The sequence below is a fragment of the Phocoena phocoena genome, chromosome 1 (genome assembly GCF_963924675.1).
Source record: "Phocoena phocoena chromosome 1, mPhoPho1.1, whole genome shotgun sequence".
Lineage (NCBI taxonomy): Eukaryota > Metazoa > Chordata > Mammalia > Artiodactyla > Phocoenidae > Phocoena > Phocoena phocoena.
Window position 1 is genome coordinate 116,335,952 of NC_089219.1, and position 27,924 is coordinate 116,363,875.

The following is a 27,924-nucleotide window of genomic DNA, read 5'->3' on the forward strand; positions in this document are numbered from 1 at the left end:
ATCTCCATGTATCTCTTAGAAGCTCTGAATTTGCCTCTTTTGGGGCTTCTCCCCACGCACCCACAAACCTCAGGCATAATTTCAGCCTAGAGCTCCTCAACTAAGGGAGTGGCATGTCCTGCCTGTAACAAAGGTGAACGAAACCCAGAGATATTATCTGGGAAGCCTGCTGGGCTGTCTCCTCTGTGCCCAGCCTGTCCCTCCGCCAGCCACCTCCCAGGCCTCAGGAGTCTTGATTCTCAAACTTTGGAAAGGCTACATCTGGAGGGCTTGGGAGACCCTCTCCCCTCCATCTCCAAGCAGACTACGTGCTGCTCCTTGAGCTGCCTTTGACTCTCACCGGGGCCCCCTTCATACACAAGGGCTGGCCTGGGGTTCCAACACTACCTTTTCCTGGCTTCAGTATCCCCAACACCGCTACAGTTGGAAGGAACAGTCTCTGCTTCTTTCTCTGGGAGATTGGATGTAGACTCAGGAGACCCAGATTCTGACTCTGTTTTATCAGGTCAAATAGTTCAATCTCCCTGAGCCTCAGTTTCCCCAACAGGAAAACAAGAAGAAGGGTCAGATCTCATGGCATCTGGCCTCTGGGATGCTGAGGGGACTGCTCCCGCTCGGCCTGTCCCTAAGGGGCATGTTCCCAGCCCGGCACAGCCTCTCCCTGCTCTCAGCAGTGGTGGCCCCAGGCCAGGGCTTGGAGGGTGAGGGGAGCCCAGGGGGGGCACTCAGCAGGGACAAACGGACCTTCCACAGGCCTGTTGCTTAAGGGGCGGGAGGGGAGGAGTCCTCAGAGATCCTGTTTCAACAAACGTTTCTTTCCCGAGAAGGGGAAGGGGGGGGAGGGGGAGAGGGACCTATTTAAAGCTACCCTGGTGCTCACTGTCTGTCTGCTGGGGTCTCTGGCCACCCCAGGCTGGTGGTGTGAGCTTGGGATCCTCCCGGTGACCTCCCCCATCTAGATTCCTCAGCCACTCTGCCCCAAGATGGGCCGTGGGGTGAGTATCCCCAAAGAGCAGGGGCCTCTCTGGGGGGAGCAGTAGGGCTCTCTGGACGGTGAGGGAGGCTGGAGGGAAAGGATGAGGTGGAGATGGGATACGGAGGGAGGAGCAGTGGGCTGGTTTGAACTTGGAACTGACAGTGTCCCGGCTACGACTGTGTGCACAGCCCCACGGCACAGACCCATAGGGCACAGACCCATAGAGCTCAGCCGCCCAAGCGCTGTCCTCTCCACCAGCACTCCCAGCACGAGCCCCGCAGCCCACTACTCGCATCCCCTCCGGCCCTCCCTCCTCCACCCCCTCCCTCGTCTCCGTCCCTGCTCCTCCAGCCACATCTCCACCGTTCCTCCTCTCTCACCGCATCTCCCAGCCTCCCAGCTGAAGGGACATTTGGTACTGTTAATCCTCCCCGCCTTCGCCACCCTCTGAAAGTATCCATTCCTCTGGGAGTCCCAGCCCGAGAGGACGGGGGTCCAATCTGAGGTTGGAGAGAGGGGCAGGGGCCATCCACTGCAGAGTCACCAAGCAGTTCCGGACACCAGCTCCAGGGGCCCTGAGCTCCAGGGACAGCTGGGCGGAGGGTGTGGAGGAAGAGTGACGTGCCCCCAGCCCCCCGTCCAGCGCCCCCGGATGTCCCGGGCAGCATTGTCCTCTGGCTGCAAGCCATGTGCTTTGAGGACTTTCCCAGAGGCTGGTGAGAGCCGCAGGCACCCCCCTCAGTCCACCCCAGCCTGTGGCATTCTGCAGCACTGGGTATGCCAAGGGGAAGATTAACAACTACCAGGGAAGGGGGGTGGGGGACAGGGCCAGGACTTTGAATGCTTGGAAATGAAATTTCCATATGGAGAAAAGTGACCCAATCCCTTTACATCCTGCGCCCTGGCGGCTTTCCTTTTGTGGAATGCTGGCAGAAGAGATCGGGGAGGGAAAGGGCCTGGGGAGCAACGGGAGGGTGCTGAGGAAAGAAGGTGCCTGTGGGGAGCTGTAGGGCTCTTTGGGCCTAGGGGGTCAGTCAAGGACATGGTATCACACTGAGATTAGCAGCTGAGAAAACTCGGAGCTTGGACACCAGGGTTCCTGAGCTAGGGTGGGAGCTATAAATAGAACTGGTGTGTGAGTGTGTGTGTGTGTGTTTTCATGTGTTCTCCATAGGCTGCAGTTGATACAGACATTCATGGGTGAGCACCTGTGCTTGTGTCTCAGGAGACAAATTTGCAAACGTGCAGACCTTCAAGCATGAGTGAGCATAGATGTCACAGTGTGAGGGCGCGTGAGGTCTGTGAAGAGCTGTGTCTGGTGTGGGCTTCACAGAGGAAGAGCTCACAACCATGGGAAGATACTGTCTGGGGACCTTCACCTGCACCTTGACATCTTTTGTTCCCCCAGGGAACGGGAGTCCCCAGCTGAGGCGCTGGACCTCGAACCTGTCCCCTCCTTCACCTTAGCACAGGGTGGACCCAGCTCAAGAGGTCCTGCTTGAGAAGTGATTTGACCTTGACTTCTTCAGGGGTCTGTGCTTCCCCCCCAGCATCCCTGAATTCCCTTCCCATCCACTCCCAGTAGCGAGTCAGAGAGCAGGTCTGGTTCTATCCAGACTGAGGCTGGGGAGAGTGGGGGGACTTAAGGGGGGAGCTTGGAGTTCACCCAGCCAGGAGACCCCTGAAGAGGGAAGGCACCCCCCCATCCAAATCCTCTTTTTCCCTGCAGAGCAAGGGCTCACTGTCACCTCATCACCCTGTGACTGTGAAGGGCAGCATGGGAGTTGGGGGAAGGGACAACCCCGGTGGGAGGGAGCCCGGCCTGCTCCAGCTGCCACCGAAGGGCAGCGGTGGGGGGGAAAGTTGGCTGATTTCCAGCTGCCCCGACTCTGTCCCAGCCCTGGGCTTTCTCAGAAAGAACTCTCTGTTCTCCTTCAGCACTCAAGGCCCAGAGAGGGGGACTTGTGGACTTGTGGATGGGGGAGGGAGGAGGGGAGGGGAGTGGTCCTGCTTCCTCTCTTTCTTTCTTGCCTGGGCAGCCCGCTGGCCCCGAATCTCTGCAGGCTCCTGGCTGCAGAGCCTGAGATCCCTGCCAGGACAGGAGAGGGGACGGGGCAGTGTGTCCCCAGCTCTGTGCCTGCCGGCAGGAAAGCAGGATGGGCACTTAGGGAAAGGGGCTGCTGCTGAGAGCTTCTTTGTTTAGCCACCATCTGTACATGCCAGACGTACGTATGTGGGCTGGGAAATTTTTTAAACCATGCCTTTGATTCTAATTTTCATGAACTTCATGCCTGTATGTACAGAAATTCTCTGGGCTCTGCTCCTTAGCCCCCAGGCACAGCCCCCTCCTCTGTGAATGCCCAGAGGGTCACATGGAGGGTCACACTGAAGCTTATCCAGCCCGGTCTCTGGCTTCTTGTCTCTTCGCTGCTTTTCATCCATTTCTCAGTGCTGTCCCACCGAGGACAGAATCCAAAGCATCAGATTTGTGAATCCAGGACGTTTCAATCCATTCAACTAAATGAGCCCCCCTGAGTCACCTGGGGAAGCGAGAGGTAACACTAGTCACAGCCCTTCCCCGCTCCTGTTGGGCTGCTTCAGTCTCCCCAGGAAGATCAGCGTTCAGGAAGCCAAAGATAGCCTTGATCCGTAGATGCTTCACGTGGAAACAAATGCAAGATTTACTGATCACCTTTGCTGAGAAGAGCACTTCTGAGCAACACAGCGTGCAAAGAGCTCATATCCTTCTAGATCATTAGTGTCTGGGTGATAACGGTGTCCACCTCTCTCTGCACCTCCCCCACCCCAGTTCCTGATTTCACTGGCCAGACTTCTGTATCTCCAGGTGTTAGATTCGTGATCTCTTGTGATCAGGGCAGCTGCCACATTCCTTGGATGGCTCCTCTTTGATGGAAAAAAAATGTATCATCCCCAAGCACAGTGGATTTTTAGGGCAGTGAAACTACTCCGTATACTATAATAATGGATATATGTTATTATGCATTCATCCAAATCCACAGAATGTGCAACACCAAGAATGAACCCTAATGTAAACTATGCACTTTGAGTGATAATGATATGTCAACGTAGGTTCATCATTGTAACACATGTACCGCTCTGGTGCCAGATGTTGATGGTGGGGAGGCCGTGCAGGGGCGGGTAGAAGGTATATGGGAGCCTGTAATTTTTGCTCACTTTTGCTGTGAACTTAAAACTGCTCTGAAAGAAAAAGTCTGTTTTTAAAAAATGAATTATCCTGCAAAAAGAAAGGGGGGGGGGCAGGAACCTTGACTGTAGATCCCACCCAGGTGTTCCCTGTTTACAGTAAAAAAAAAAAAAAAAAGAAGAATTTCATCATAGTATAGAAAAGCTCATTTGTGAAACCCTGGCATGGCCCTTAGGGTCCAGTGGAAAAGTGGAGGCACAGGACAGGAACTGAGCAGTGCCTCTGTGACAAGGACACAACATCCTGAGGGGGTTGGGAGGAGAGGAGCCTGGGGAGGTAGAGGGGGTGAGAAGGCACTTGTCACGCCACCCCAGGCCTCCCCAGCCACTTCCTATCCTATCACCCAAGACCCCTTGGAAGGATAAATTCCCCACCTTCTCCCCCAGAAGGCCCCTGTGAGACCCTGGAAGCCTGGTGGCGGCGAGGAGACCACAGGCCAGTAAGAGGAGGGGGAGATGGTAGCCTCACGAGGCTCCAGTTGAAAAGTTCACCTGACTTCACTAAAGGACCCAGGAATGCCTGGACCTAAGAGTTCCATGCATTTTCAGTTTTAGATTTATCTTCAGAGACAATTTCTCTCTTTTTTTTTAATCATCTTTATTGGATATAATTGCTTTACAATGGTGTTAGTTTCTGCTTTATAACAAAGTGAATCAGCTGTATGTATACATATATCCCCATATCTCTTCCCTCTTGCGTCTCTCTCCCCCCCTCCGTATCCCACCCCTCTAGGTGGTCACAGAGCACCGAGCTGATCTCCCTGTGCTATGCAGCTGCTCCCCACTAGCTAGCTATTTTACGTTTGCTAGTGTCTATATGTCCATGCCACTCTCTTACTTCGTCTCGGCTTACCCTTCCCCCTCCCCGTGTCCTCAAGTCCATTCTCTACGCTCAGAGACAATTTCTTATATTTTTAGACAAACAGGGCCCAGTTCCCTCCTCACCCCATTGTGCTCTGGGGCCTCAAGTCCTGTGAATTGCCTCTTGCCCAGTCGCAATTTTTTTTTTTTTTTTCAGCTCTGAGGTCAACTTTTATTTCTTGGCTGACAGGACTTGCAGACACATGATCCTCCCAGCACCTTTTATCCTGCCCAAGCAGCGGCAGCCTAGTACCAAGTGTCATGGCCAAAGGGGTTGGGGAGTCACTTCACATTCCAGGCTGGAGGCGAGGGGGGCTTGGGGGTACTCCCCCAGAAACCTTTGCCAGCAAGAGGCCATGACTCACCCCAACCCCAAATCCTGCATTCTGGTGGGAGGCGGCGGCAGGATGGAGAGGGCTCCCAGGACGCTCTGCGCGCCCATTTCCTGGACGCACTTGTCCTCCGACTACTGATTTCTCAGTCCGTGAGCCCTGCTCATCCCATTTCCACACTCCACCACCAGACCCTGTGGTTCCCCTCCTCCTCCAGACACTTCCCTGCCCTGACCCCTGACTCCCCAAAGACTCCTAACTGCACCCCCATTCCTAACTGTCTCTACTCCTCTCTGAGTAAAGCAGCCACGGTGTTGGAACAAAGACATCCCTACAGGGTACTGCTCCCTCAACGAACCCCCAGCCCTGTCCAGTCCCTTCTACAACTCTAAATAGTGTAGGATGGTGGTTTTTAAGGGTTTTGTTTACTTTGCTTTAAGAGCAGCGTTCTTTCAACAAAATCTTAGCATGAGCCCAACTACTCAAAAGCTAAGTGGGCTCCTGAGTCCTGAGCCCCTCAGCCTTTCCCGAAGTTCAAATGTAGAGCCCTGGGGCTCTGCTAATCGTTTTCAAACTGAGGGCCTGGGGTCCCCGCCACCCTGCAACCCCCTTTCCTCCCCTGGGATGACCACTGACTTTGAATCCACTGCCCCCCCCCCCCCCACTCCCAATGCCTGGGATCCCAGGCTATCCTGGGGGAATAGAGGCTCCAGCCTCCGTCCTCCCTGACTCCCTGGGCTCTCCCTTCCTCTTGCAGGCCGGCCGCGAGTACTCACCTGCGGCCACCACTGCGGAAAATGGGGGCGGCAAGAAAAAACAGAAAGAGAAGGAGCTGGATGAGCTGAAGAAGGAGGTGGCCATGGTGAGCCCCCAGCCAGGCCATGGAAAAGGGCTCCCATGCTGGGACAGCTGCTCCTCAGGGAAAAGCTCGTGCCCACCCCCCCATGCTCCTTGCCTCACTGCTGTGCTCTCAGTGCCCACAGATGCATTCTAGACACACACAGTCTGCCTCCGTCCCCAAAGCAAACTTGCCTTCCCTTCTCCAGGATGACCACAAGCTGTCCTTGGATGAGCTGGGCCGCAAGTACCAAGTGGATCTGTCCAAGGTCAGTGAAGGGGCTTCTAGGGAGGGCACCAAAGAGGTGAGAGAACCACGCAGCCTCAGGGTAGAAGGGGACTTAAAACTCAAAGCCAACCGTCTTTACGGTTAAGGAAACCGAGGCCCAGAGACAAGGGACTAGTTGGTGGCAGGGCCAAAGCTAGAACACAGATCCCCTGCTTCCTGGTCTACGGCTCCTTCCCTGAGTGCCTGGAAGCCAGAACTCCTTAAAACCCAGGCCCTGGAGGGCCTCTGGGCAGGGCTGTATCCCAAGCAGCTTCAGTGACACACCTTGTCTCGTGGAACTGACATGCATGCAATAGTGGGGGAACCCGTGACTATTATCAGAGTAACGCGTTGGGCGCTGCTATGCATGTAGCGCTGGGATAGATGATCCTTACAACGAGCCAGGTGTGGAGACCTGTTCATTAAAACAAGGAGACTCAGAGAGAGCGTAGCTTCCCACGTTCATGTCAATAGTTAGTGGCACAGTCACACTGCCAAGCCCATCATTGTGAAAAGTAAAATAAATCGTTCATCAGAAATGTAACGGGTGCATACCTCCTCCTGTAGGCCTTCCTTGACTGCCTTTTTTAAAATTCTACACCCCCTTCCTTTACCTTACTTTATTTTTTTAAGTAACACTTTTCACTATCTGGCAGTAATGTCTATTATAGTGTGTTACCCCACGAGATCATAAGCTGTGCAAGGCAGGAACTTGTGGGTCTTGTCCATCTCTGGATCCCCAGCACTGACCATATTGCCTGGCATGTAGTAGGTGCTCAATACACATTTATTAAATAAATGAGGGGACAGAGAGAAAGAGAACTAAGAAGTGGCCTCTGCATTCAAGGGGCTCAAAGTCCAGCAGCAGAAAGGAAGACAAACGGAATTCCAATGCCATATAGTGAGTACAGCTCTAGAATCATGCCTGGGATACAATGGGACCCAGAGAGGGGGCATGTGAGCCAGCCTGGGGCTAGGGCAACAGGGTCAGGCAAAGCTTTCTGGGGAAAGAGATGGATGGTGACCAAAGCTGTGTGACATTCATGGTCAGTAATGTAGGACTCTTCTTGAATCCTTGGTGAAGGGGGGGAATCTGAAGGCAGAGAGTTGGGGTGGGGGGTGGAGATCGATTGAGATGTCTTTCCAGGGAGTCTTATCAAGGCTGCCTCCAGAGGAGATTATTGTGGCCCTAACCAAAATGTGTCTCAACCCAAGGCTGACCAGAGGTGGGGGGACCACAGCCAAAATCCTACTCAGCCTTCAAGTCCTCCAACACCCATTGCAAATGCCACCTCCTCCGTGTGGCCTCTCCTGATGGTCCCCTACCCCTTCCGACCAGGTGGGATTTTTCTCTCCACCTGGACATTATTCTGCTGCCAGGGAGCTGGTGGGAAGTGATGAGGGGCCTGGCTGCTTCCAGGTGCGAGCTCAGCTCCCACACCTCTCCTTGCCTCCCTCAGGGCCTCACCAACCAGCGGGCCCAGGACATTCTGGCTCGGGATGGACCCAATGCCCTCACCCCACCCCCGACCACCCCTGAGTGGGTCAAGTTCTGTCGTCAGCTTTTCGGGGGCTTCTCCATCCTGCTGTGGATTGGGGCCATCCTCTGCTTCCTGGCCTACGGCATCCAGGCTGCCATGGAGGATGAACCGTCCAATGACAATGTGAGCCAGCATGCCTGACCCCTGGACCAGCCCATGATTCTGTCCTCCAACCCTGAATCTCCAGTACAGTGGGTGGGGGTCAGGGAGCAAGACCTTCCTGTACAGGCTGACAGCCCCTCTGCTCTTTAGGCTGAAAGGGGGTGAGACTTCTGTACATATCTACAGACACTCCTCCTCCAACACAAACATACACAATCATTCACGATTGAGACAGCCCCTCCCTGTTCCTTCGCACTTGAGTGGGCTTGTCTGCATCCCTGGGTCTTTACCCCCTAGAGAGGTCCTAGTCCTGGGAACTCCCTATGATTTTCCCCACCCCCTCCAGTCTTAGGAGGCTGGGGTTAGAAGGTTGAAGGAGAGGTTGGAGAGAAGGACTTTCTTCCACCGTTCTCACTCCCAGATGCAGACAAAGGGGGGCACTGAATGCCCATCCTGAGTGGCAGCTGCCCCTCTCGGGTTGGGAAAAGGGTAGGTCCCTCAAAACCTTTCTCCTTACCAGCTGTATCTGGGCGTGGTGCTGGCAGCTGTGGTCATCGTGACTGGCTGCTTCTCCTACTACCAGGAGGCCAAGAGCTCCAAGATCATGGATTCCTTCAAGAACATGGTGCCTCAGGTAGATAGCAGAGCTGGGCTCCAGGCTGGGGCATAAGGTTTCTGAGAGACTCATCTCTTCAACTCCTTGGGCTCTGAGATGGAGGCTTGGGCAAAAAAGACCCCCCAGCTCTTCACTCCAGGACCTATTTTGTTGCTAAGGGTGCAAGGTCTGTCCTCCTTGGTGGGGTTGGAGGTGAGGTGGGACACCAGCAAAAGAGGAAGGTAGGGGTAAAGATGAGCATCTCCTGAGATCCCCGGGGCCTCCCCACAGCAAGCCCTCGTGGTACGGGAAGGAGAGAAGATGCAGATCAACGCGGAGGAGGTGGTGGTGGGAGACCTGGTGGAGGTGAAGGGTGGAGACCGAGTGCCTGCCGACCTCCGGATCATCTCTTCTCATGGCTGTAAGGTGAGGGGGCCAGGCCAGAGCCACTGGCTGAGTCCACAAAGCAAGCTGGGTAAAGCTGAGAGGGGCCCGTTAGAAGTTTGAAGTTTGGGAGGCCCAGGTCCAGATGTCAACACCTGCCCCACACTGCCCAGCCACACCTTGTTTAACGTATTACATGTACGCCTCCTTGTATCTGTGTGTCATGAATGCTCTGCACCCCCGGTGTTTCTTTGATATCCACTTTATAGCAATCATGTATTGAGTATTATTATGTGTCAGGTGCTTTATATACATTCACACAGGCTACCTAACTTAACTCTGCAAGAATGGTGTAATCGTGCCGGGTGGTTGCATGTGGCCACATAAGTCATACCATGTACAACCCTGGACGGTGCCATTTTCATTGACTACGGTGTGAATGGCACCCCCTGTAGTTTGTGCAACGCAGAGATTCTACTTCCATTCTCCATTTTATAGATGAGTAAAGGGAGGCAATGTTGGTTAAATAACTTGCCCAAGGTCACAGAAGAAGTCAGTGAGAGCCCAGATTCCAAACCAGAGCAGGGACAATAGCTGAGTAATGCTATAAATATGTGATGAGGGCAAGTGTAATTCTGTCTTGGGTGTCATGGAGACTGAGTGTGGCTGGAGTCAGGACACAGCTGTGCGTGCCTGAATGCGTCTGCCCATCTGATGACTCCACACTGCCTTCCTCCTCAGGTGGATAACTCATCCCTAACAGGCGAGTCGGAGCCCCAGACCCGCTCCCCCGAGTTCACCCACGAGAACCCCCTGGAGACCCGCAATATCTGTTTCTTCTCTACCAACTGCGTGGAAGGTGAGAGCCTAGCCTGGTGAGGAACCCCTGGTCCCAGCGTCAGCTGAGGGAGGAGACTCCATCCTGAGCCTCCAGGCAGGACTGGGGGCTATGGCTGTACTTACTTGTCAAAAGCCCGGCTATGGAGGAGGGAATTGAAGGGGCAGAGAGCCCTGAGTATTACAGAAGTAGCTCCCTCCAGAGAGCAGGGGATTGGCTGGGGCGGCATGACTCCAGGGAAAAGTCACCTCCCCACAGAAAGATCTCTGTTCTGTCCACCCCAGGACAGCGCAGATTCCCAAGCCTTCGGATATGGGCCAAGACCCGTACACACGTACACATATGCACACACACGCATGCACACACACACGCACACGCCCCAAACCATCCTTGATTCCTAGAAGTCTCTGGTTTGACTGATGGCTTCCATCTCTCCTGGTTCTGGGACTAGTTGCTTCATTCTCTGACCCTTGCTTTGACCAGGGCCCAGGCTGGGGAAGGGACAGGAAAGCTTTCAGTCCAGGTGAACATTCAGGCCTTCCTTCAGGCTGCATCCTGGCCTGCGCTTCACCAAAAGAAACTGTCGGTCATGCACAGGCTGCCCGGTGTGCCCCACCACTGCTCTGGGTTCTAGAGATGACCAAAGGCCAGGAAGCGCTCCCAGAGCTGCCGCCACTGAGTGGCCAGAGTCCAAGCACCACCGAAAGCCCTGCCCTCTTTGGTTGTGCCAGTGAGCAGAGTCGGGCTGACTCGGAGAGGGAGGCCAGGGCCAGAGCTGGTGGGAGGAAGAGGCTGACTAGACCATTGGCCTCAGAAAATGGCCTCCTCACACATACCTTTCCCTTCCCGTTTCTCATTTCTCTTCAGTGTGTATTGTTTCTCTGGGCTTTCCCCCTCCTTCAGCAAGTTAGAATCATAGTGAAAATCACCACACATTGTTTCCTAAATTCTTAATGTACTGAGATTCTGAAATTTGCTCTACATTTCCCGCAATTGATAAAAATGCCTAGTAAAACATGTCCATTGCTTACTCTGAACTGGCTTTGAAGAGAGGAGAGGAAATGAATAGTACTAACATTTGTTGAGTGCCTACTACGTGCCAGGCACTGCTCTAGGTGTATGACAACACTGTCTCATTTCATTATTAAAACAATCCCTAGGTAGAAATTCAAAGATGGATGCAAACCCAGGTCTGGCTGGCTCCGATGCGTGCTCTTTGCACTCCAGCACACTTCCTCCCCTGAAGACCCCTGGAACGTCTCCATAAGGGCTAGAGATTGCCTAGCTTCTTCTGTAGAGATTCGTGCCTAGTGTTGAGAAAGAAAAACTTAAGACCACAGGGAGGGGCTTCCCTGGTGGCGCAGTGGTTGAGAGTCCGCCTGCCGATGCAGGCGACACGGGTTCGTGCCCCGGTCCGGGAGGATCCCACATGCCGCGGAGCTGCTGGACCCGTGAGCCATGGCCTCTGGACCTGCGCGTCCAGAGACTGTGCATACCACACAAAAAAAAAAAAAGACCACAGGGAAAATCCATAAGCGCTTTACTTTGTGTTTGTAATGATTGATTTTACTGAAATACCACAGGCAATACTTTTATTTCATTTACTGAATCTCCTCAGTTTGAACCTTGAGTTTATTTGCAAGGTTCCTCCCCAGGCCCAGGTATAAGAGAAGATAATTGGCTGTTGTATTGAGTCTGGGATTGGCCATCTATGCTGGGAGAGGAAGCCAAGGGAGGTACAATCTAATGACAGTGACCCACAGTCTTTGGCTTCTTTACTCTGTGATGGTTTTCCTCTCCCAGGAAGTAGGATGAGACTTCAGTTCCTGGGACCCCAAGGCACCCAACCTCGTGTCCCTTCCTGTGTTGTAGGCACTGCCAGGGGCATCGTGATTGCCACAGGTGACCGGACCGTGATGGGCCGCATAGCCACTCTGGCCTCAGGCCTGGAGGTCGGGCGGACACCCATAGCCATGGAGATTGAGCATTTCATCCAGCTGATCACGGGGGTGGCTGTGTTCCTGGGGGTATCCTTCTTCGTGCTGTCCCTCATCCTGGGCTACAGCTGGCTGGAGGCGGTCATCTTCCTCATCGGCATCATCGTGGCCAATGTGCCTGAGGGGCTGCTGGCCACTGTCACTGTGAGTGGGTCAGGCCAAGGGGCCTCCAGGGGAGGGCTTTGCTACCCTGCCTCAAAAGCAAGAGAGGCTATGGCTTCTCTGCAGTTTTTTTACTTCCAGCCCCTGAAATCACATATTCGATTCTCCTTTAAAACATGGCTTAGAATGTGAGTCTGAAAAAGATCATTTAATACGTGGCTCAGAGTTTGAGTCTGAAAGGTTTTAGGTTGGGCTGTGCCTTCACTCTCAGTTTCTCTCCCAGAGCTTGTCCTGGTCGCCTTTTCTCACAACCCTTGTACTAGTCATCTCCCCACTGCCCTCTGGAGCTCATCCTGGCTAACCCTCCCATCAAGGCTCTCTCCAAGGTCACCAGTGACTAATTAGCAAATCCAGTGACCTTTCCTCCTCTCCCATCCTTAACTCTGCTGCTGAAATGGATACTGCTGTCCACCCTCCTAGCATTCTCTCCTTCGTTGCTGACTGTGACTCATCACTACCCCGGTTCTCCTCTCCCCAGTCCCCTGCACTGTCCTCTTCCCCACCTCCACCGATCTTCAGTCCTCAGTGCTCTGCTTTCCTCCTGATGCCCCTGAGTAAGCTCATCTCCTCCCAGTTTCTGGTGCCTGTTCGGTGTTGATGACTCACACATACCTACACCCTGTTCTACTCTGGCCCTCTCTGGAGCTCTGGCCAAATATCTTCAACTCCCTACTGGACATTTCACCTAAATATACACTCATGATCTCAGCGCAACACGTCTAAAATGGAACACATTCATGACTTACACCTAAGTCTCTCTCAGTGTTCGTGGAGTAGGATCAAGGGAGGAGGGACAGAGCCATGGTCTGGGGTAAAGACATGGGTATCTCCAGCTTCAGGCTGAGCCCTTTTTATTGTCCTCTCTCTCCACTAGGTGTGTCTGACCCTGACAGCCAAGCGCATGGCTCGGAAGAACTGCCTGGTGAAGAACCTGGAGGCGGTGGAGACGCTGGGCTCCACCTCCACCATCTGCTCCGACAAGACGGGCACCCTCACCCAGAACCGCATGACCGTCGCCCACATGTGGTTTGACAACCAGATCCATGAGGCCGACACCACAGAAGATCAGTCTGGTGATTGAGTGCTCTACCCAGAGTGGGTGGAGGGGACCGGAGGATGTTCAGGGCACTGGAGTGGTGGGACGGGTGGGGTGAGATAAGAGGTCTAAAGGAGAGCCAAGCTCCTGCTTCTCTCTCCTTTCCTCCCAGGGGCCACTTTCTTTTTTTTTTTTTTTTTTTTTAATTAGTCAAGCCCCTTTATTTATTTTTTTTTTTTTTAACATCTTTATTGGGGTATAATTGCTTTACAATGGTGTGTTAGTTTCTGATTTATAACAAAGTGAATCAGCTATACATATACATGTGCTCCCATGTGTCTTCCCTCCTGCATCTCCCTCCCTCCCACTCTCCCCCTCCCACCCCTCCAGGCTGTCCCAAAGCCCCGAGCTAATATCCCTGTGCCTTGCGGCTGCTTCCCCCCAGCTATCCACCCCACCACGTTTGTTAGTGTGTATATGTCCATGACTCTCTCTCGCCCTGTCAAAACTCACCCTTCCCCCTCCCCATATCCCCAAGTCCGCTCTCCAGTAGGTCTGCGCCTCCATTCCTGTCTTATCCCTAGGTTCTTCATGACATTTTTTCCCCTCAAATTCCATATATATGTGTTAGCATACGGTATCTGTCTTTGTCTTTCTGACTTACTTCACTCTGTATGACAGACTCTAGGTCTATCCATCTCATTACAAATATCTCAATTTCATTTCTTTTTAAGGCTGAGTAATATTCCATTGTGTATATGTGCCACATCTTCTTTATCCATTCGTCCGATGATGGGCGCTTAGGTTCTTTCCATCTCCGGGCTATTGTAAATAGAGCTGCAATGAACATTTTGGTACATGACTCCTTTTGAATTTTGGTTTTCTCAGGGTATATGCCCAGTAGTGGGATTGCTGGGTCATATGGTAATTCTATTTGTAGTTTTTTAAGGAACCTCCATACTGTTCTCCATAGTGGCTGAACCAATTCACATTCCCACCAGCAGTGCAAGAGTGTCCCCTTTTCTCCACACCCTCTCCAGCATTTATTGTTTCTAGATTTTTTGATGATGGCCATTCTGACTGGTGTGAGATGATATCTCATTGTAGTTTTGATTTGCATTTCTCTAATGATTAATGAGGTTGAGCATTCTTTCATGTGTTTGTTGGCATTCTGTATATCTTCTTTGCAGGGGCCACTTTCGACAAACGATCCCCCACGTGGACCGCCCTGTCCCGGATTGCTGGTCTCTGCAACCGTGCTGTCTTCAAGGCAGGGCAGGAGAACATCTCTGTGTCTAAGGTAGGGGGTCGGGGGATCGCCACAGCCCGCCCACTTTGCTGACGCCCAGCTTCCCCTCTTGCACCCTGTGGCTGCCTTGGGGATGTCAGTGCCCTCCCTCCTTGGTCCTCCACTGTGACACTGAATTCTCCTTGTTGGCAGCGGGACACAGCTGGTGATGCCTCAGAGTCAGCTCTGCTCAAGTGCATTGAGCTATCCTGCGGCTCCGTGAGGAAGATGAGGGATAGAAACCCCAAGGTGGCGGAGATCCCGTTCAACTCAACCAATAAGTACCAGGTCTGCTTTGGGTGCCAGGTCAAGGGAAGAGGGAGAGATGGAAGTGAGGGGCGCACAGAGTCGAAGGGGAATCAACAGCAGGAAAGAGAGCATCTGAGCACCCTCTCACCCCTGCCTCATCCCCCGGGGCAACGTGGGTGACCAGATGTCTGGTTGCAACGACCAACCCCACACCCAGCTCCCAAACCTTCATTCCTTTACTACAACCTGTCACTTTCTCAACTCTTCTTCCCAGGGCTCCACATCCTCTGGCTTCAGTCCCTCAACCCTTCCATCCCATTCAGTTGAACCATACATCGGAAATTTCCTTAGGGTATCCCTCAGCCTGTGGGCATCTCTTAAATGCCAAGAATGCAGTATCAGCTATGTCCTGTAAAAGCCATAGGGGTAAAGCCCCCCTAAGGCCAGTGTGGTGATGGGGCGTGCTGATGACAAAGCCACCTCGCCCCTAGCACAGTGCTCGTCCTAACTGATTGGAGTAAATATTTGCTGAGTGAATGAATGTCCTCTGGGAAGGTGACTCTCAGGTTACAGGGTTAGGACTATGAGGTCCAAACACCCATCCACACACGGAGACTCTCCCTATGTTGACAACGGGTGATGGATCGGGGGTATTTTATTAAGGGAGTTTTCCTTACCAGCCTCTGCTCTGTCCCAGGCCCCGTGCTGGGCACTGGAGCTTCAAGACAAGTGTGACCCCTCTGTAACTGCCTTTCGTCTCTCCAGCTGTCCATCCACGAGAGAGAAGACAGCCCCCAGAGCTACGTGCTGGTGATGAAGGGGGCCCCCGAGCGCATCCTGGACCGGTGCTCCTCCATCTTGGTGCAGGGCAAGGAGGTCCCTCTAGACAAGGAGATGCAAGACGCCTTCCAGAATGCCTACCTGGAGCTGGGAGGACTGGGGGAGCGAGTGCTAGGTGAGGGGCCAGAAGCAGGGAGCAGGGCTGAGAAAGGCTTCCGTGGGATGAGGGGCTCTGGGGGCAACCCGGCGACCACCTTGCTGCTCTCACTCCTCCCTTCTGTCCCCTTCAGGCTTCTGTCAACTGAATCTGCCCTCTGGAAAGTTTCCTCGGGGCTTCAAATTCGACACAGATGAGCTGAACTTTCCCACGGAGAAGCTCTGCTTCGTGGGGCTCATGTCCATGATTGACCCTCCACGGGCTGCCGTGCCGGACGCTGTGGGCAAGTGCCGGAGTGCAGGCATCAAGGTACTAGCCTCACTTCGTCCCTCCTCCCAAACACCAAAAGTCCAGGGGCCGCAGAGGCTGCTGCCCTGGGGAGACCTGGGCCACTGTTGGCCTCCTTCCTGCTGACTGAGAGGAGAAGCCGTCCATCTGCAAGGAAAGGTCGGTCCCTGCCTTGGAGCTCTCACCCTTGTCCCTTCTGCTCAGAGTGACCAGTCTCCCACACCCAATCCTCTCTCTCTGGGGCACGGCTCCTTCCATTCTGGTTTCAAGCCGATCAGTCACCCTTATCTTGGAGATTTGGTTGTCCTCCCCTTCCCAGCTAGCGCCCACTCTCTCTAGCCGTTTAGGATGAGATTAGTAGGCTCTCGCCTGCGGCCACTCACCTCCGCCCCATAACCCCGTAGACTAGCTCCAGTCCTCACTCCACCAAGCATACCTCTCCCACGTTCTCTTCTCCAACTGCAATTGCTACTCAATGACCACTCCCTTCTCTGTACGACATTTGTGCTTCCTTCAACAAATATTTATTGTTTACTGAGCACTGTTCAAGGTGCTGGAGTTCAACGAACAAACAAAAATCCCTTCCATCCTGGTTACTTTCCTGTTTCCAAGATACAGCCCTTTACCACTCTTAACCTGTCCAGTTACCAATTCTGATGCCCTCGCTTGTTCCTCCTTTTGCAACTTCTCACCTACTTCCAAATCAGTTCAACTCAACCTGTCTACTGAGGGCGGGCCAGGGACTGCACCAGGCACTGGGGATACAAAAGACAAATAAGATATAGTGCCTGGCCTCCGGAGCTCATGATCCCTCAGGGGAAACAAACGCCTTGAAGTTAATCACAGAACAATTTTAACAGATAGGGTCTTTGAGCACCCGCTAAGGGCCAGATATTCTAATAATAAAAAGAGCCCATTGTTTTGTGAGGATTTATATGTATCAGGCACTATTCTAAACACCAAACCTGTATGATCTCATTTGATTTTCACAACAACCCTACAAGTAGGCACTAGTATTTTCCCTGAGTTACAGAGACAAAAACTGAGACGCAAAGTGACATGCCCAAGGCCACACAGCTAGTAAGTGGTAGAGCCAGGATTTGAACTGAGGTATCTGCATTTTTTTTTTTTTTTTTGCGGTACGCGGGCCTCTCACTGCCGTGGCCTCTCCCGTTGCGGAGCACAGGCTCCGGACGCGCAGGCTCAGCGGCCATGGCTCACGGGCCCAGCCGCTCCGCGGCATGTGGGATCTTCCCGGACCGGGGCACGAACCCGCGTCCCCTGCATCGGGAGGCGGCTCCCAACCACTGCGCCACCAGGGAAGCCCTCTGCTATTTTTTAACCATCACACTAGAGGGCTTATATGTATATATGCACATATATGTGATTTCTGAACCCTGCAACCACTCTGTCTCTAAGGTAGGCATCATTATCCCCATTTAAAAATAAAACAAGCTGAGACTCAGAGTGGGTAAGTAGCTTTCCCAAAATAAAACTGCTAGTAAGAGGGAAACTGGCTATAGGAAGCCTGGCCAGCTCATCCGGAAAGCCCCTACTCCCCTTCTCGCCAGGCAGCCTGTTACCATGATCAGAACAGTCACCGAGGCCTGGGGAAAGCATGTCCAGGGAACTCAGAGCAGCAGGGAGCTGTTAAGTCCACCTCGGAGAACTGGACAATGTTTTACAGAGGGCATGATATTTGATCTGGGCCCCGAAGGGTGAAGAGCATTTTGTAAGGCGGGGAGGGAGCGGAAGGCGTGTCAAGAGCAGGGAACAGTGTGTACCCAGCGGTGGCTGGACTGCATGGGGCGTGTGCGCGTGGCAGTGGGAGGTGGCCGAGGAGCACCGGAGATGGAGACTGCAATCAGGGCCAGGGCCAGTTGGAAGGATTTTGCTTAAATGCCAGACTTGGGCCTTATCCTGAGAGCCACAGAGGGCCGCAGGTGTCACAGGGCAGAGCTAGCCCTTAGGAGGCTCCCTGGATGGAGGAGGGGCTGGATTTGGAGAAGAACTGGGGTTGCGGAGGCAGCACAAGAGGCTATTGCAATACCAAGATGATGACCCAAATGAGGGAAGTGACAAAAGGAGTGGAGTAGTTACTTTTGAGAGCTGTTTTGAGAACTTGGTGACCAAACTCAAATGGGGAGGTGAGAAGACCCAGGAGATAAAGGGACTGAATGAAGCGAACGGATGGTATCTCAGGTGGGGAGCAGAGGAGAAGGCTCCGTGGGGGTGGGGAGTGGAGATAAGGAGTTCCCTTCGCCCTGAGATCGGAAGGTCTGTAAGATGCTCAGGGGGAGATGTTTCAGGGAAAGCAGGAATATGGCTGAGAGCTCAAGAAAGCGGGCCAGGACAGGAGAGTTCAGTCTCGTTCCCATGTGAGTACAGATTAAAGACACGCTAGTATGCTTGATTCTGCCGCTGAGGACAAGAGCAGGAGTGAAGAAAGGGGAGGGGAAGGAAACCCCGGGCCACACCAACAGGAAGGGCAAGTGGAGGAGGAACCAGCGATGAGGGGGAAGGTGGTGACAGGTAACCCTTAGCGAGTGTCCACCTAAGGCCACTAACTCCTCAAGACGACCCTGAAGGAAAGACTCATCATCTCCGTCCTGCTGAGATTTAGTGAAGGCACTTGGGGAAGGTCAGTGTTTCACCTTAGGTCTGCTAGGCGACACCAAAGCTGCTTCCTCACTCAGGTGGGAAAGACCACCTGAAGAGGGATGGAGGGCAACTGGGAATGAAGGAGTCCATGGGGGCCAAGGGAGGACAGGGCTTCAAGGAGGGGGTGGTAGACAGTGCCAAACCCCTCAGAGGGTTGAGTAGGATGAGGACTGCAAAGATGCTTTTGTCTTTCAGCTGGGAGACCCAGGTGGCTTTTGGGGGTGGAAGAGAAGACAGCGGGGCGTGAAGAGGCTTCCTTCTCAGTATGTGTGGGATTTGCCCCACAAACCCCCACATGCAAATGGTCTCCTAAGCCAGCTCTGATCTCCTGATGCTTGCAACATCCTCTTTACCAGCCTCTCAGATGCTAACGACCTTCCCCATCCAGCTCCATCCATTCTGCAACAGCAGCAATGAATATCACGGTTCAGTCAGGAATCACCTTCTTGCCACACTGTGAAGGGATGTCAGAGGCAGAAGACAGGTGGTGGAAGGCAGCAGGGAGGGATGGGAGGGAATGTCTCCCTCCCGTCCCTGCCCTGTCTGATTAGGATGTCGGCAGACATCACACTGGGCACTAGGAAAACCATGTCCGTTCTGGTTCCCTGGGACCCGGAGCAAATCATGGGCTCCTTGCTAAGCCTTTGTTTCCTCATTGGTAAAATGAAGGAGATGTTAGGGGTCCTTCCAGCTGTGACAACCTCATACCCCATGACATTCAAACTCCTAAACAATCCTGAGACTGCTCTTCCAAGGGACCCTCATTAACTTGTTACTCTGTCAGAGAGGCTTTCCTCCAGTTAGGCAAACTATCTCTGATCTCCTGAACACAGCTTGTTGTTGTCTCTTCCCCTCACCCACTTTCTCTCTCTCTCTCTCTCTCTCTCTCTCTCACACACACACACACACACACAGAATTCCATTATTTTGGCTGGGATCTTCCAGTCCCACCATCTAGTGGTCTAGCTCTTCCGACTTTGGGAAAGGAATAAAAAGAGAAAAAAAAAAAACCTTAATGCTGCTTTCCTTTTCTCTTTTCTCCTTGCTGCCAGGTGATCATGGTGACCGGGGACCACCCTATCACAGCCAAGGCCATTGCCAAAGGTGTGGGTATCATATCAGAGGGCAACGAGACGGTGGAGGACATTGCAGCCCGGCTCAACATTCCTGTCAACCAGGTCAACCCCAGGTGAGGCTCCGTAGGACCCCTCCCCCATCAACTCAGCCTCTCCCACTGGACACTTGAACAGCCCCTGAGGGTATCTGGTCCTAACTGCTGGTTCCCTGGTCCCGAGCCTGTGGCCAGATTGTGCCACTGATCAGTTGTGTAACCTCGGACCTGTCACTTTACCTTCCCGAGCCTCCATTCTCTCAACTTCAAAATTAGGGTAGTATCCACGCTGCTGGTTTCTATAGGAGCGAGATACGTATAAAGGAAGTAGCGCCTGGCCCAGCACACTGTACTGACGACTGTGATGCTGCCGCGTGGTGAGGACTGAGCACCACCCCCTCAAAGAGAGAAATGGGAAAGACAGGTCACTGAGTGTCAGGGAGAGGAAGAAGGAAGCTGTTGGGGAAGACCCGGCAGTGGCGAGGAGGGGTGGTGGGCTACCAGGGAATCAACCAGCTCTGCCTCTGCCTCCAGAGAGGCCAAGGCATGTGTGGTGCACGGCTCTGACCTGAAGGACATGACGTCAGAGCAGCTGGACGAGATCCTCAAGAACCACACGGAGATTGTCTTTGCCCGGACGTCTCCTCAGCAGAAGCTCATCATCGTGGAGGGCTGTCAGAGGCAGGTGAGCAAGGGGGTAAGGGTCAAGGTCAGGGCCAGGGCCAGGCACATGCAGGGGCTGCACCCCCAGCCTGGCTGTACCTTCTCCCCAGGGAGCCATTGTGGCGGTGACAGGGGACGGGGTGAACGACTCCCCTGCGCTGAAGAAGGCAGACATCGGCATCGCCATGGGCATCGCTGGCTCTGACGTGTCTAAGCAGGCAGCCGACATGATCCTGCTGGACGACAACTTTGCCTCCATCGTCACTGGTGTGGAGGAGGGTGAGGGGCTACACGGGCTGGGATGCCATCCAGGATGTCTGAGCTGGCACATCTGCTTCCCTGCCTTTTACCCCAATTACAGACTCAACTCAGGATCTCAGGCATCCACCGCCTGCTTTAGCTTCCCTCTAATGCAAAATCTCCCTTTGTTGGGTAGACAAGCGGCCCATGCTTCAGGGGCTAGGGGTGGGGAGGGTCCCTCTGATCTCCCTGATGCCCTCAGAACCTCCCCACAGGCCGCCTGATCTTTGACAACCTGAAGAAATCCATCGCCTACACCCTGACCAGCAACATCCCCGAGATCACCCCCTTCCTGCTGTTCATCATCGCCAACATCCCCCTGCCTCTGGGCACTGTGACCATCCTCTGCATTGACTTGGGCACTGACATGGTGAGGCCATGGGTTGGAGGAGGGGACAGGCAAGGCAGTCGTGGGGCTGCAGTGGGTAGGGGTGGGCCACAGATGGAAGGAAAGGTGCATCAGGGACAGCTGAGCAGGCTGTGAGGGTTGCAGAGAAGATGAGCACAAAGCTTGGAAGATGATAGAGTCTTGGGTCTCTTTTTTTTTGACTGCGTTGGGTCTTTGTTGCTGCGCACGGGCTTTCTCTAGTTGCAGCGAGCGGGGGCTACTCTTCGTTGCGGTGCACGGGCTTCTCACTGCAGTGGCTTCTCTTGTTGCGGAGCACAGGCTCTAGGCGCACGGGCTTCAGTGGTTGTGGCTTGCGGGCTCCAGAGCACAGGCTCAGTAGTTGTGGCGCACAGGCTTAGTTGCTCCACGGCATGTGGGATCTTCCCGGACCAAGGATCGAACCGGGGTCCCCTGCATTGGCAGGTGGATTCTTAACCGCTGCGCCACCAGGGAAGTCCAGGGTCTTGGATCTTTATAAGTGTTTGAATTGTGTCAAAGATTCTTCACTGTTGATCATCCCCTGCTCCCACCCTCTCCCTTCAACTGCCGTCCTCTCCCCAACTGCCCCCTTGCACAGGTCCCTGCCATCTCCTTGGCCTATGAGGCAGCTGAGAGTGACATCATGAAGCGGCAGCCGAGAAACCCGCAGACGGACAAGCTGGTGAACGAGAGGCTGATCAGCATGGCCTATGGACAGATCGGTGCGGCCGGGCCCGGGGCTCAGGAGGGAACCCCAAGAAGACGCTCTTCCCAGCCTTTGGAGGGGATGATCCCCCTGCAAAATTCCAGGACAGGGGCCAACTCCCCGAGGGTCAGGGATGTCCGTCCTTCTCTGGCCCGTAGGGGCTGGTCCCATCCTGTTACCTTCTATGACCCAGGCCCTGCCCTTTGTCCTTTGCCCACCACCCACAGGGATGATCCAGGCGCTGGGTGGCTTCTTCACCTACTTCGTGATCCTGGCAGAGAATGGTTTCCTGCCTTCACGGCTGCTGGGAATCCGCCTCGACTGGGACGACCGGTCCATGAACGACCTGGAGGACAGCTACGGACAGGAGTGGGTGAGTGGGGCTGTGGAAGTGCAGGTGCACACATATGAGAGGGTAGGGCTGAACGTCTGGCAGGAGTGGTCAGTCGTGGCCAATGGGATTGGGGGCTAAGGGTGGAGTAGGTGCCCAGGGTTTAACATCTGCCCTGGACCACGCTGCACCCTGTTCCTACCCTTTCCTCTCACACCCTCACCTCTCTCTGCCCGCCCTCCCCCAGACCTATGAGCAACGGAAGGTGGTGGAGTTCACGTGCCACACGGCCTTCTTTGCCAGCATCGTGGTCGTGCAGTGGGCTGACCTCATCATCTGCAAGACCCGCCGCAACTCAGTCTTCCAGCAGGGCATGAAGTGAGCACCGCCCACCGGCCCTGCCCACCAGGCAGAGCGCATTCAGGGCGCACTCACCCACCCACATCGGCTGGGGTCTCTGACTGTAGTTGCCCGGCTGTAAATCCGTAGCCTTTTTGGAAATAGATGAGCGAAGAGGAAGGAGGGCTATGACTCTTTCTGATGAGTTTTAATTTGCTCCCCAAATCTCCTTCATTATGGTCTCCTTCCATCATCTTTCCTTTTCATCTTTTCCCCTTACCTCTCCCCTCCCTCCCTTCTTCCTTCCTCCCTTCCTTCCTCTATCTTATACTCTATACTCACCCCCACCCCTTGGCCCAGCCCTAAATACAGGGTCCCCTGTGCCCCCCTCCACTCGGCAGGTAGCTCTAGTTCACAGCACTTGCCTTGTGGTGGTGATGTTGTCCTTGTGGGAGCTGCGAGCTGCTCAGGGTCAAGTTCTTATAGTGTGAGTTACACCTGCCAGTCACTGTGCTAAGTGATTCACAGACATCGTCAAACCTCACAGTAGCTCTGTGAGGGAGGTATTATTTTCATTCTATGGATAAGAGACCCCCGCAAAAAGTTAAATGGTGTGCCTGGGGTCACCCAGCTGGAAATAGCTCAGCCAGCTCTCTTTCTGAAGCCCAAGCTCGTGACTACTACCCTGGGTGGCTCACCTGTCACAGAGCCTGGCACCTGGGGGGTACCCAGTGATTCCTCTGAAGCTCAGCCTGGATGGTGGTCGGTGCCGAAGGTATCACTCCCATTATCTTTCTTTTCTTCTACTGCAAACAATGGGCACAAGTCCCCACGTGAGTTTTGTCACAATTTCTTAGTTTGAGAAAAAATATATATATACCAAAACTCCAGTGAAGTTAATAGCGTTTGAGATCCTAGGGAGAGGAAAGGGGAAAGTCTGTTAGATGAAGGAAGGAGATTCCACTGAGCTAAAAACACTAACGGGGACAAGGCAGTGAGCAGAGAACAAGGAGCAGAGGGACCAAGACACTGGGTGACCGACTGTGCAGGGCATGGGTGAGAGAGCAAGCAGGGGACAGGACCAGACCGGCTAAATCCTGCCCATCTGAGAGGCAAGTGGAAAAGAAACTAAATAAAATTCAGACTGGGACAGGGAAGGAATACTAATAGCAACAAGTAACCTGGCCCGAGGCAGCCTTAGCACCTTATGCCCCACCCTGGGCTGTCTGGACCCTCAGGGGTCCTCAGAGATGCTCTGTGCATTATTCAAACAGCTTTATGGAAATTAAGCACTTCCTCTAAGAAGATTCCCAAGCTTACCAAAGTGTCATTGTCAGGCAGAAGCCTAAGTATGAACTATAGCGATCACATGCTAACACGCAATTCTCTTTGGAAGCCGTGTGTATCGCTAATTAAGTTTCTAATTGGGAAAATATATTCATTACTTTTTTTTTGACCTGGCTGTGGAGCATGCGGGATCTTAGTTCCCCAACCAGGGATCGAACCCGTGACCCCTGCAGTGGAAGCGCAGGTCCCCAACCATAGGACTGCCAGGGAATTCCCTATATCCATTACTTATTAACAAATGCAGCTGGAGAGACAAAAATCAATTAAAATGTGGCCTTTTTAGAAGAAAAATAAGAGGGATCCTTAATGAGTGAAAAGTTTGGGAACCACTGGCTTAAGCCATGAAGAGGTGCAGTGCATGGGATTATAAAACACAGCTAAGAACGTTCCACGTTCAAGAGCTCTCCACGCATTATCTCCCATAACCTTCCCACCAGCCGTAGGATATAAAGGTACTATCTCCTCCACAGAAGGAGCATGAGACTCAGAGGAGTTAAGCAACATTGCTGCTTACAACCAAAAGCTAGTAAGTGGCCCGGCTGGGACTAAACCCCGCCTGTACGACTCCACTGTCCTCAGAGCCTTATTCTTTCCTGCTCTTCAGTTCTGATGTGGTGAATATATATTCAGCACTTTTTATCCAGTGAGCTTTCCCTTTCTGAGTACTTTACAAACATTCCCTTCTTTATTGAATATCTATGATCAACAACTACCTGGGGCTGTAGGAGACACTGAGAGGGTAGAAGACATAATTGGGTCCTGAAGTGAAGGAACAAGCTGGGGAGACGACACCTTCAAAGGCCACGTGCCTGGAGCAGTAACAATATCATAAGCTGCGTGAGGGCAGGTTCCCGGGTCTCCAGAAGGAAGCTTGCGTTGACCACAGCATCTCCAGCACAGAGCGTATCACCCAACACATAGGAAACATGTATTTGATGACTGAAAGTAAGTGTTATAGACAATAATCGGAGGTAAAATCAGTAAGCAGAAAAATTAAAGACAATCTTTCTTTGGTTACATTTAGCATTTGAGAAGCATTTGAGAAGGCTATATACGTCATGTATAGCCTTTCCCCAACGTTTCTTCCCGCCTCTTTCCCTTCCACCACCAGGGGTCACCCTGGATCTCTGCCCCTCCTTGCCCTCCCCTCCAACACTACCTACCATCTTTTCCTTGCCTTTTCAGGAACAAGATTCTGATTTTTGGGCTCCTGGAGGAGACAGCGCTGGCGGCCTTTCTGTCCTACTGCCCGGGCATGGGTGTGGCCCTGCGCATGTACCCGCTCAAGTGAGTGTCCCTTTAGATGGGCCTCTGCTAGGATCTAAGTTCTGGTCCCTTTGAAGCAACCTCTGATGCTCTTGACACTCTCCTCTGTCTCCTCAGGGTCACCTGGTGGTTCTGCGCCTTCCCCTACAGTCTCCTCATCTTCATCTACGATGAGGTCCGAAAGCTGATCCTGCGGCGATATCCAGGCGGTAAGCACCTCAGCGCTGCGCCCCGACCCCAGCAAAGTGCAACTCCCCACTGTGGATACCTACCCCTGCAGGGCTCCAAACCCGAACTCCATTCCTACTACGGGTCCTTGCTCCTTTTCCTCAGTGCCCTCGGATCCTCGGGTCCAGGGTCCTAGGAGCCCTGACTCTGCTGAAACTCTTCCTCCCAAATTCCCGTCCCACCCAACACACAACTGGTCTCTGAGGCCCTCTGCCTTCCACCTGAAATCACAGAACATGAGAACTAGAAGGGCCCTCCGAGGTCATCTAGTCCCACCTCCACATTTTACAGACAAAGAGAGGGGCAGAGGTGAATTTATTCGTTCAGGGTCATAAAGCCAGAAGCAGCAGAAGTGGCGCTACAACCCAGCCCTCCTAATTCCCAGGCATCAACCATGTATTTTTTTTTTCCCAACAAGCATTTTTGATCACTTACTGGAGGTTGAAAATGGGTGGCCCACAAGCCAAATAGGGTCCATGAATGTTGTTTGGTTTGGCTGCCCTATCTTGTACGGGTGTTTTTTGTTTTTTATTTTTCAATTGGCCTAATATCTAAAACTTAGGGGCTTTCACATAGAATCCAAGTTTCTGGCTTCTCCTGAAAAATCACAGGCGCTGTCGATCCCAGGGCCCCATTTCTGGACAGCAACAATGCACGGCTGCCCTTTAGAAACTCACTTGTTACCTGAACAGCCCCTGTTGCCATTTGTATTTTCACCCCCAACCAAACCACTCCGGGCCCACCGTCCCCTGTACTAAATGCAAGTCTCTCCTTTCCCCTAATCCATGGCCTAATGGAGTCCCCTCCCCCACTCCCCTTCCACAGCTGCTTTCCTCAGCCCCTTCCCCAGGCTTCCCTTCTGCCTAGGGGCTTGGCCTCAACCACCAAGCCCCTAGGGCATTTATCTCTTGTCTCCTCTAAACTCACCCTGCAATCCCCGTGCCTAATCTCTCTAACAGGCTGGGTGGAGAAGGAGACGTACTACTGAGCCCTTTGGAAAGAAGAGCCAAGCATGGGAAAGACGGGGGTGGGGTGGGGGTGGGGCCCTGAAGGTGTCGCAGGGATGGCGTTGGGGAGGGGTGGAAAACAGTGGGGTGGCATTTGGGGAGAAGACTTGGGGCGAGAGAATGAGGCAACTCAGCAGGTCGAGTTGCAGGGAGTGGGTAATTCAGCTTGGGGTGATTGCCCCAGAGGCCTGTCTAGGAGCAATCAGCCCAGACACTACGTGTCAGGGGTCCCTCCCCAGGTCCTGTTCTGCTGTACTCCACGTGCTAACTCACCTGAGGACCCGAGGGGTACCCCAGCCCTCCCCGGTCCCTGTTCCTTCACCCCCACCTCCCACTAGAACACATCAACACCGAAAGGCAGGGGTCTGTCTAGACCAGGAGGGGAACTGTCTCAGATCACCAGTGTCCCTTTATCTCTCCAACCTCACCCCACTCCCCACATTCACCCCTCATTTGCTTCCTGCCCAACTCCGTCCCCTGCTTTCCCCTCAGACCTGGAAATCACAAATGGTGCCTCCTGGTGAGTGCTAGGGCCTGAGGCCAGAAAGGGAAGCCAGCCGGTTGGAGAAGCTGGCCCGTCTCCCAGTCAAAGCCATTTAGGAAGCGCCAGAGGAGAGCTGGGCCGACAGGTGGGAGAGGGGGTTATGGCGGAGCAGGGGGACAGGAAAGGAGAGAGAATGTCAGTTCAGGATGTCTGACATAGATCTCTGGGCTCCAGCTCTGTGACCTGCCCTTCAGAGCAGCGGTCTCCAACCTTTTTGGCACCAGGGGCTGGCTCCGTGGAAGACGATTTTTCCACAGACGGGAAGGGGTGGTGCAGGGGAATGGTTCAGGAGGTAATGCCAGCGATGGGGGGCGATGGGGGGCTGCGGATGAAGCTTTGCTCGCTCACAACCACTCACCTCCTGCTATGTGGCCCAGTTCCTAACAGGCTGCGGACCTGTATCGGTCGGAGGCCCGGGTGTTGGGGACCCCTGCTTTAGAGCACCCCGCCAGTAGAACCAATTCCAACGTCACCAGAGTAGCAGCAGAGGCAGGACCAGGAGGCAATCTGAGGGGCTTCACTGAGATTCCACACCCGTGTGCCCATGGTGTTCCCCACTGACCCTTGGTTTGTGGTCTGTTGGTCCCCGAGACCTAGGTGTCACAGATGCTCCAGTCCTCTCCACCACGTGTGCTTGGTAACACCCCGCCCTTTAGAATGCTAAGTCCTCAGAAGTTCCATGTGGTGCTGAGCGGGGGAGCTGCCAGCTCATTCCCTGCCCCTCCCCACTTCCCCTTCATGCCCATCTGGATGAACCTGCGTCACTCCCAGGCACTGCCAAGCCAGACCTGGAAAAGGAGGTCCCTGGCCATAAGCTGGAATTGGGGTTGAGAAGTTCCCAGGAATGTCCTCTCTTCCAGGGACATGCAGAATCAGCTTAGGTCATGGGTGTGGTTAGGACCTCTGGACAGCAAGAGAGGGCGTTAGGAGACCTGCCTTTGACCTTAGACAGCAGGGCTGCTCCTCCCAGACCAACGCCCTTCGTGCTGATGATCACTGTGCCCAATTTCCCCTGAGATGAGGAGTTGGTTTCAGGTTCCTACAGGAAGATGCTTTTCCCTCCCTAACCCCCTCCCCACCTCCACTTTGCTCTGCAGGCAGCTCTGCCCATTCTCTAAGCCTGGCTTAGAGGGCTTAG

General features: G+C 53.6%; 1 protein-coding gene across 4 annotated transcripts; it reads left to right on the forward strand.

Moving 5' to 3' along the window:
* Positions 1–979: 979 nt before the first annotated feature.
* ATP1A2 (ATPase Na+/K+ transporting subunit alpha 2) lies at positions 980–26,232 on the forward strand. 4 transcript variants are annotated; one of them, XM_065873821.1, is made up of 23 exons: positions 980–995; positions 6,152–6,256; positions 6,441–6,500; positions 7,960–8,163; positions 8,663–8,776; positions 9,029–9,163; positions 9,863–9,980; positions 11,832–12,100; positions 12,993–13,191; positions 14,345–14,454; positions 14,596–14,730; positions 15,457–15,646; positions 15,762–15,937; positions 19,630–19,766; positions 20,223–20,373; positions 20,462–20,630; positions 20,867–21,021; positions 21,617–21,740; positions 21,952–22,097; positions 22,303–22,433; positions 24,927–25,028; positions 25,125–25,216; positions 26,195–26,232. In XM_065873821.1, exons 1-23 carry the CDS (start codon positions 984–986, stop codon positions 26,221–26,223), a joined length of 3,063 nt encoding a protein of 1,020 aa, XP_065729893.1. In that variant the 5' UTR covers positions 980–983; the 3' UTR covers positions 26,224–26,232. The 4 variants fall into 4 exon arrangements, with proteins under 4 accessions (XP_065729893.1, XP_065729898.1, XP_065729905.1 ...); XM_065873826.1 differs by lacking the exons at positions 6,441–6,500; positions 7,960–8,163 and having other exon boundaries at positions 984–995; positions 6,152–6,247; positions 26,195–26,223; XM_065873833.1 differs by lacking the exons at positions 980–995; positions 7,960–8,163; positions 8,663–8,776 and adding an exon at positions 8,917–8,938 and having other exon boundaries at positions 6,233–6,256; positions 6,441–6,493; positions 26,195–26,223.
* The last annotated feature ends 1,692 nt before the right edge of the window (positions 26,233–27,924 follow it).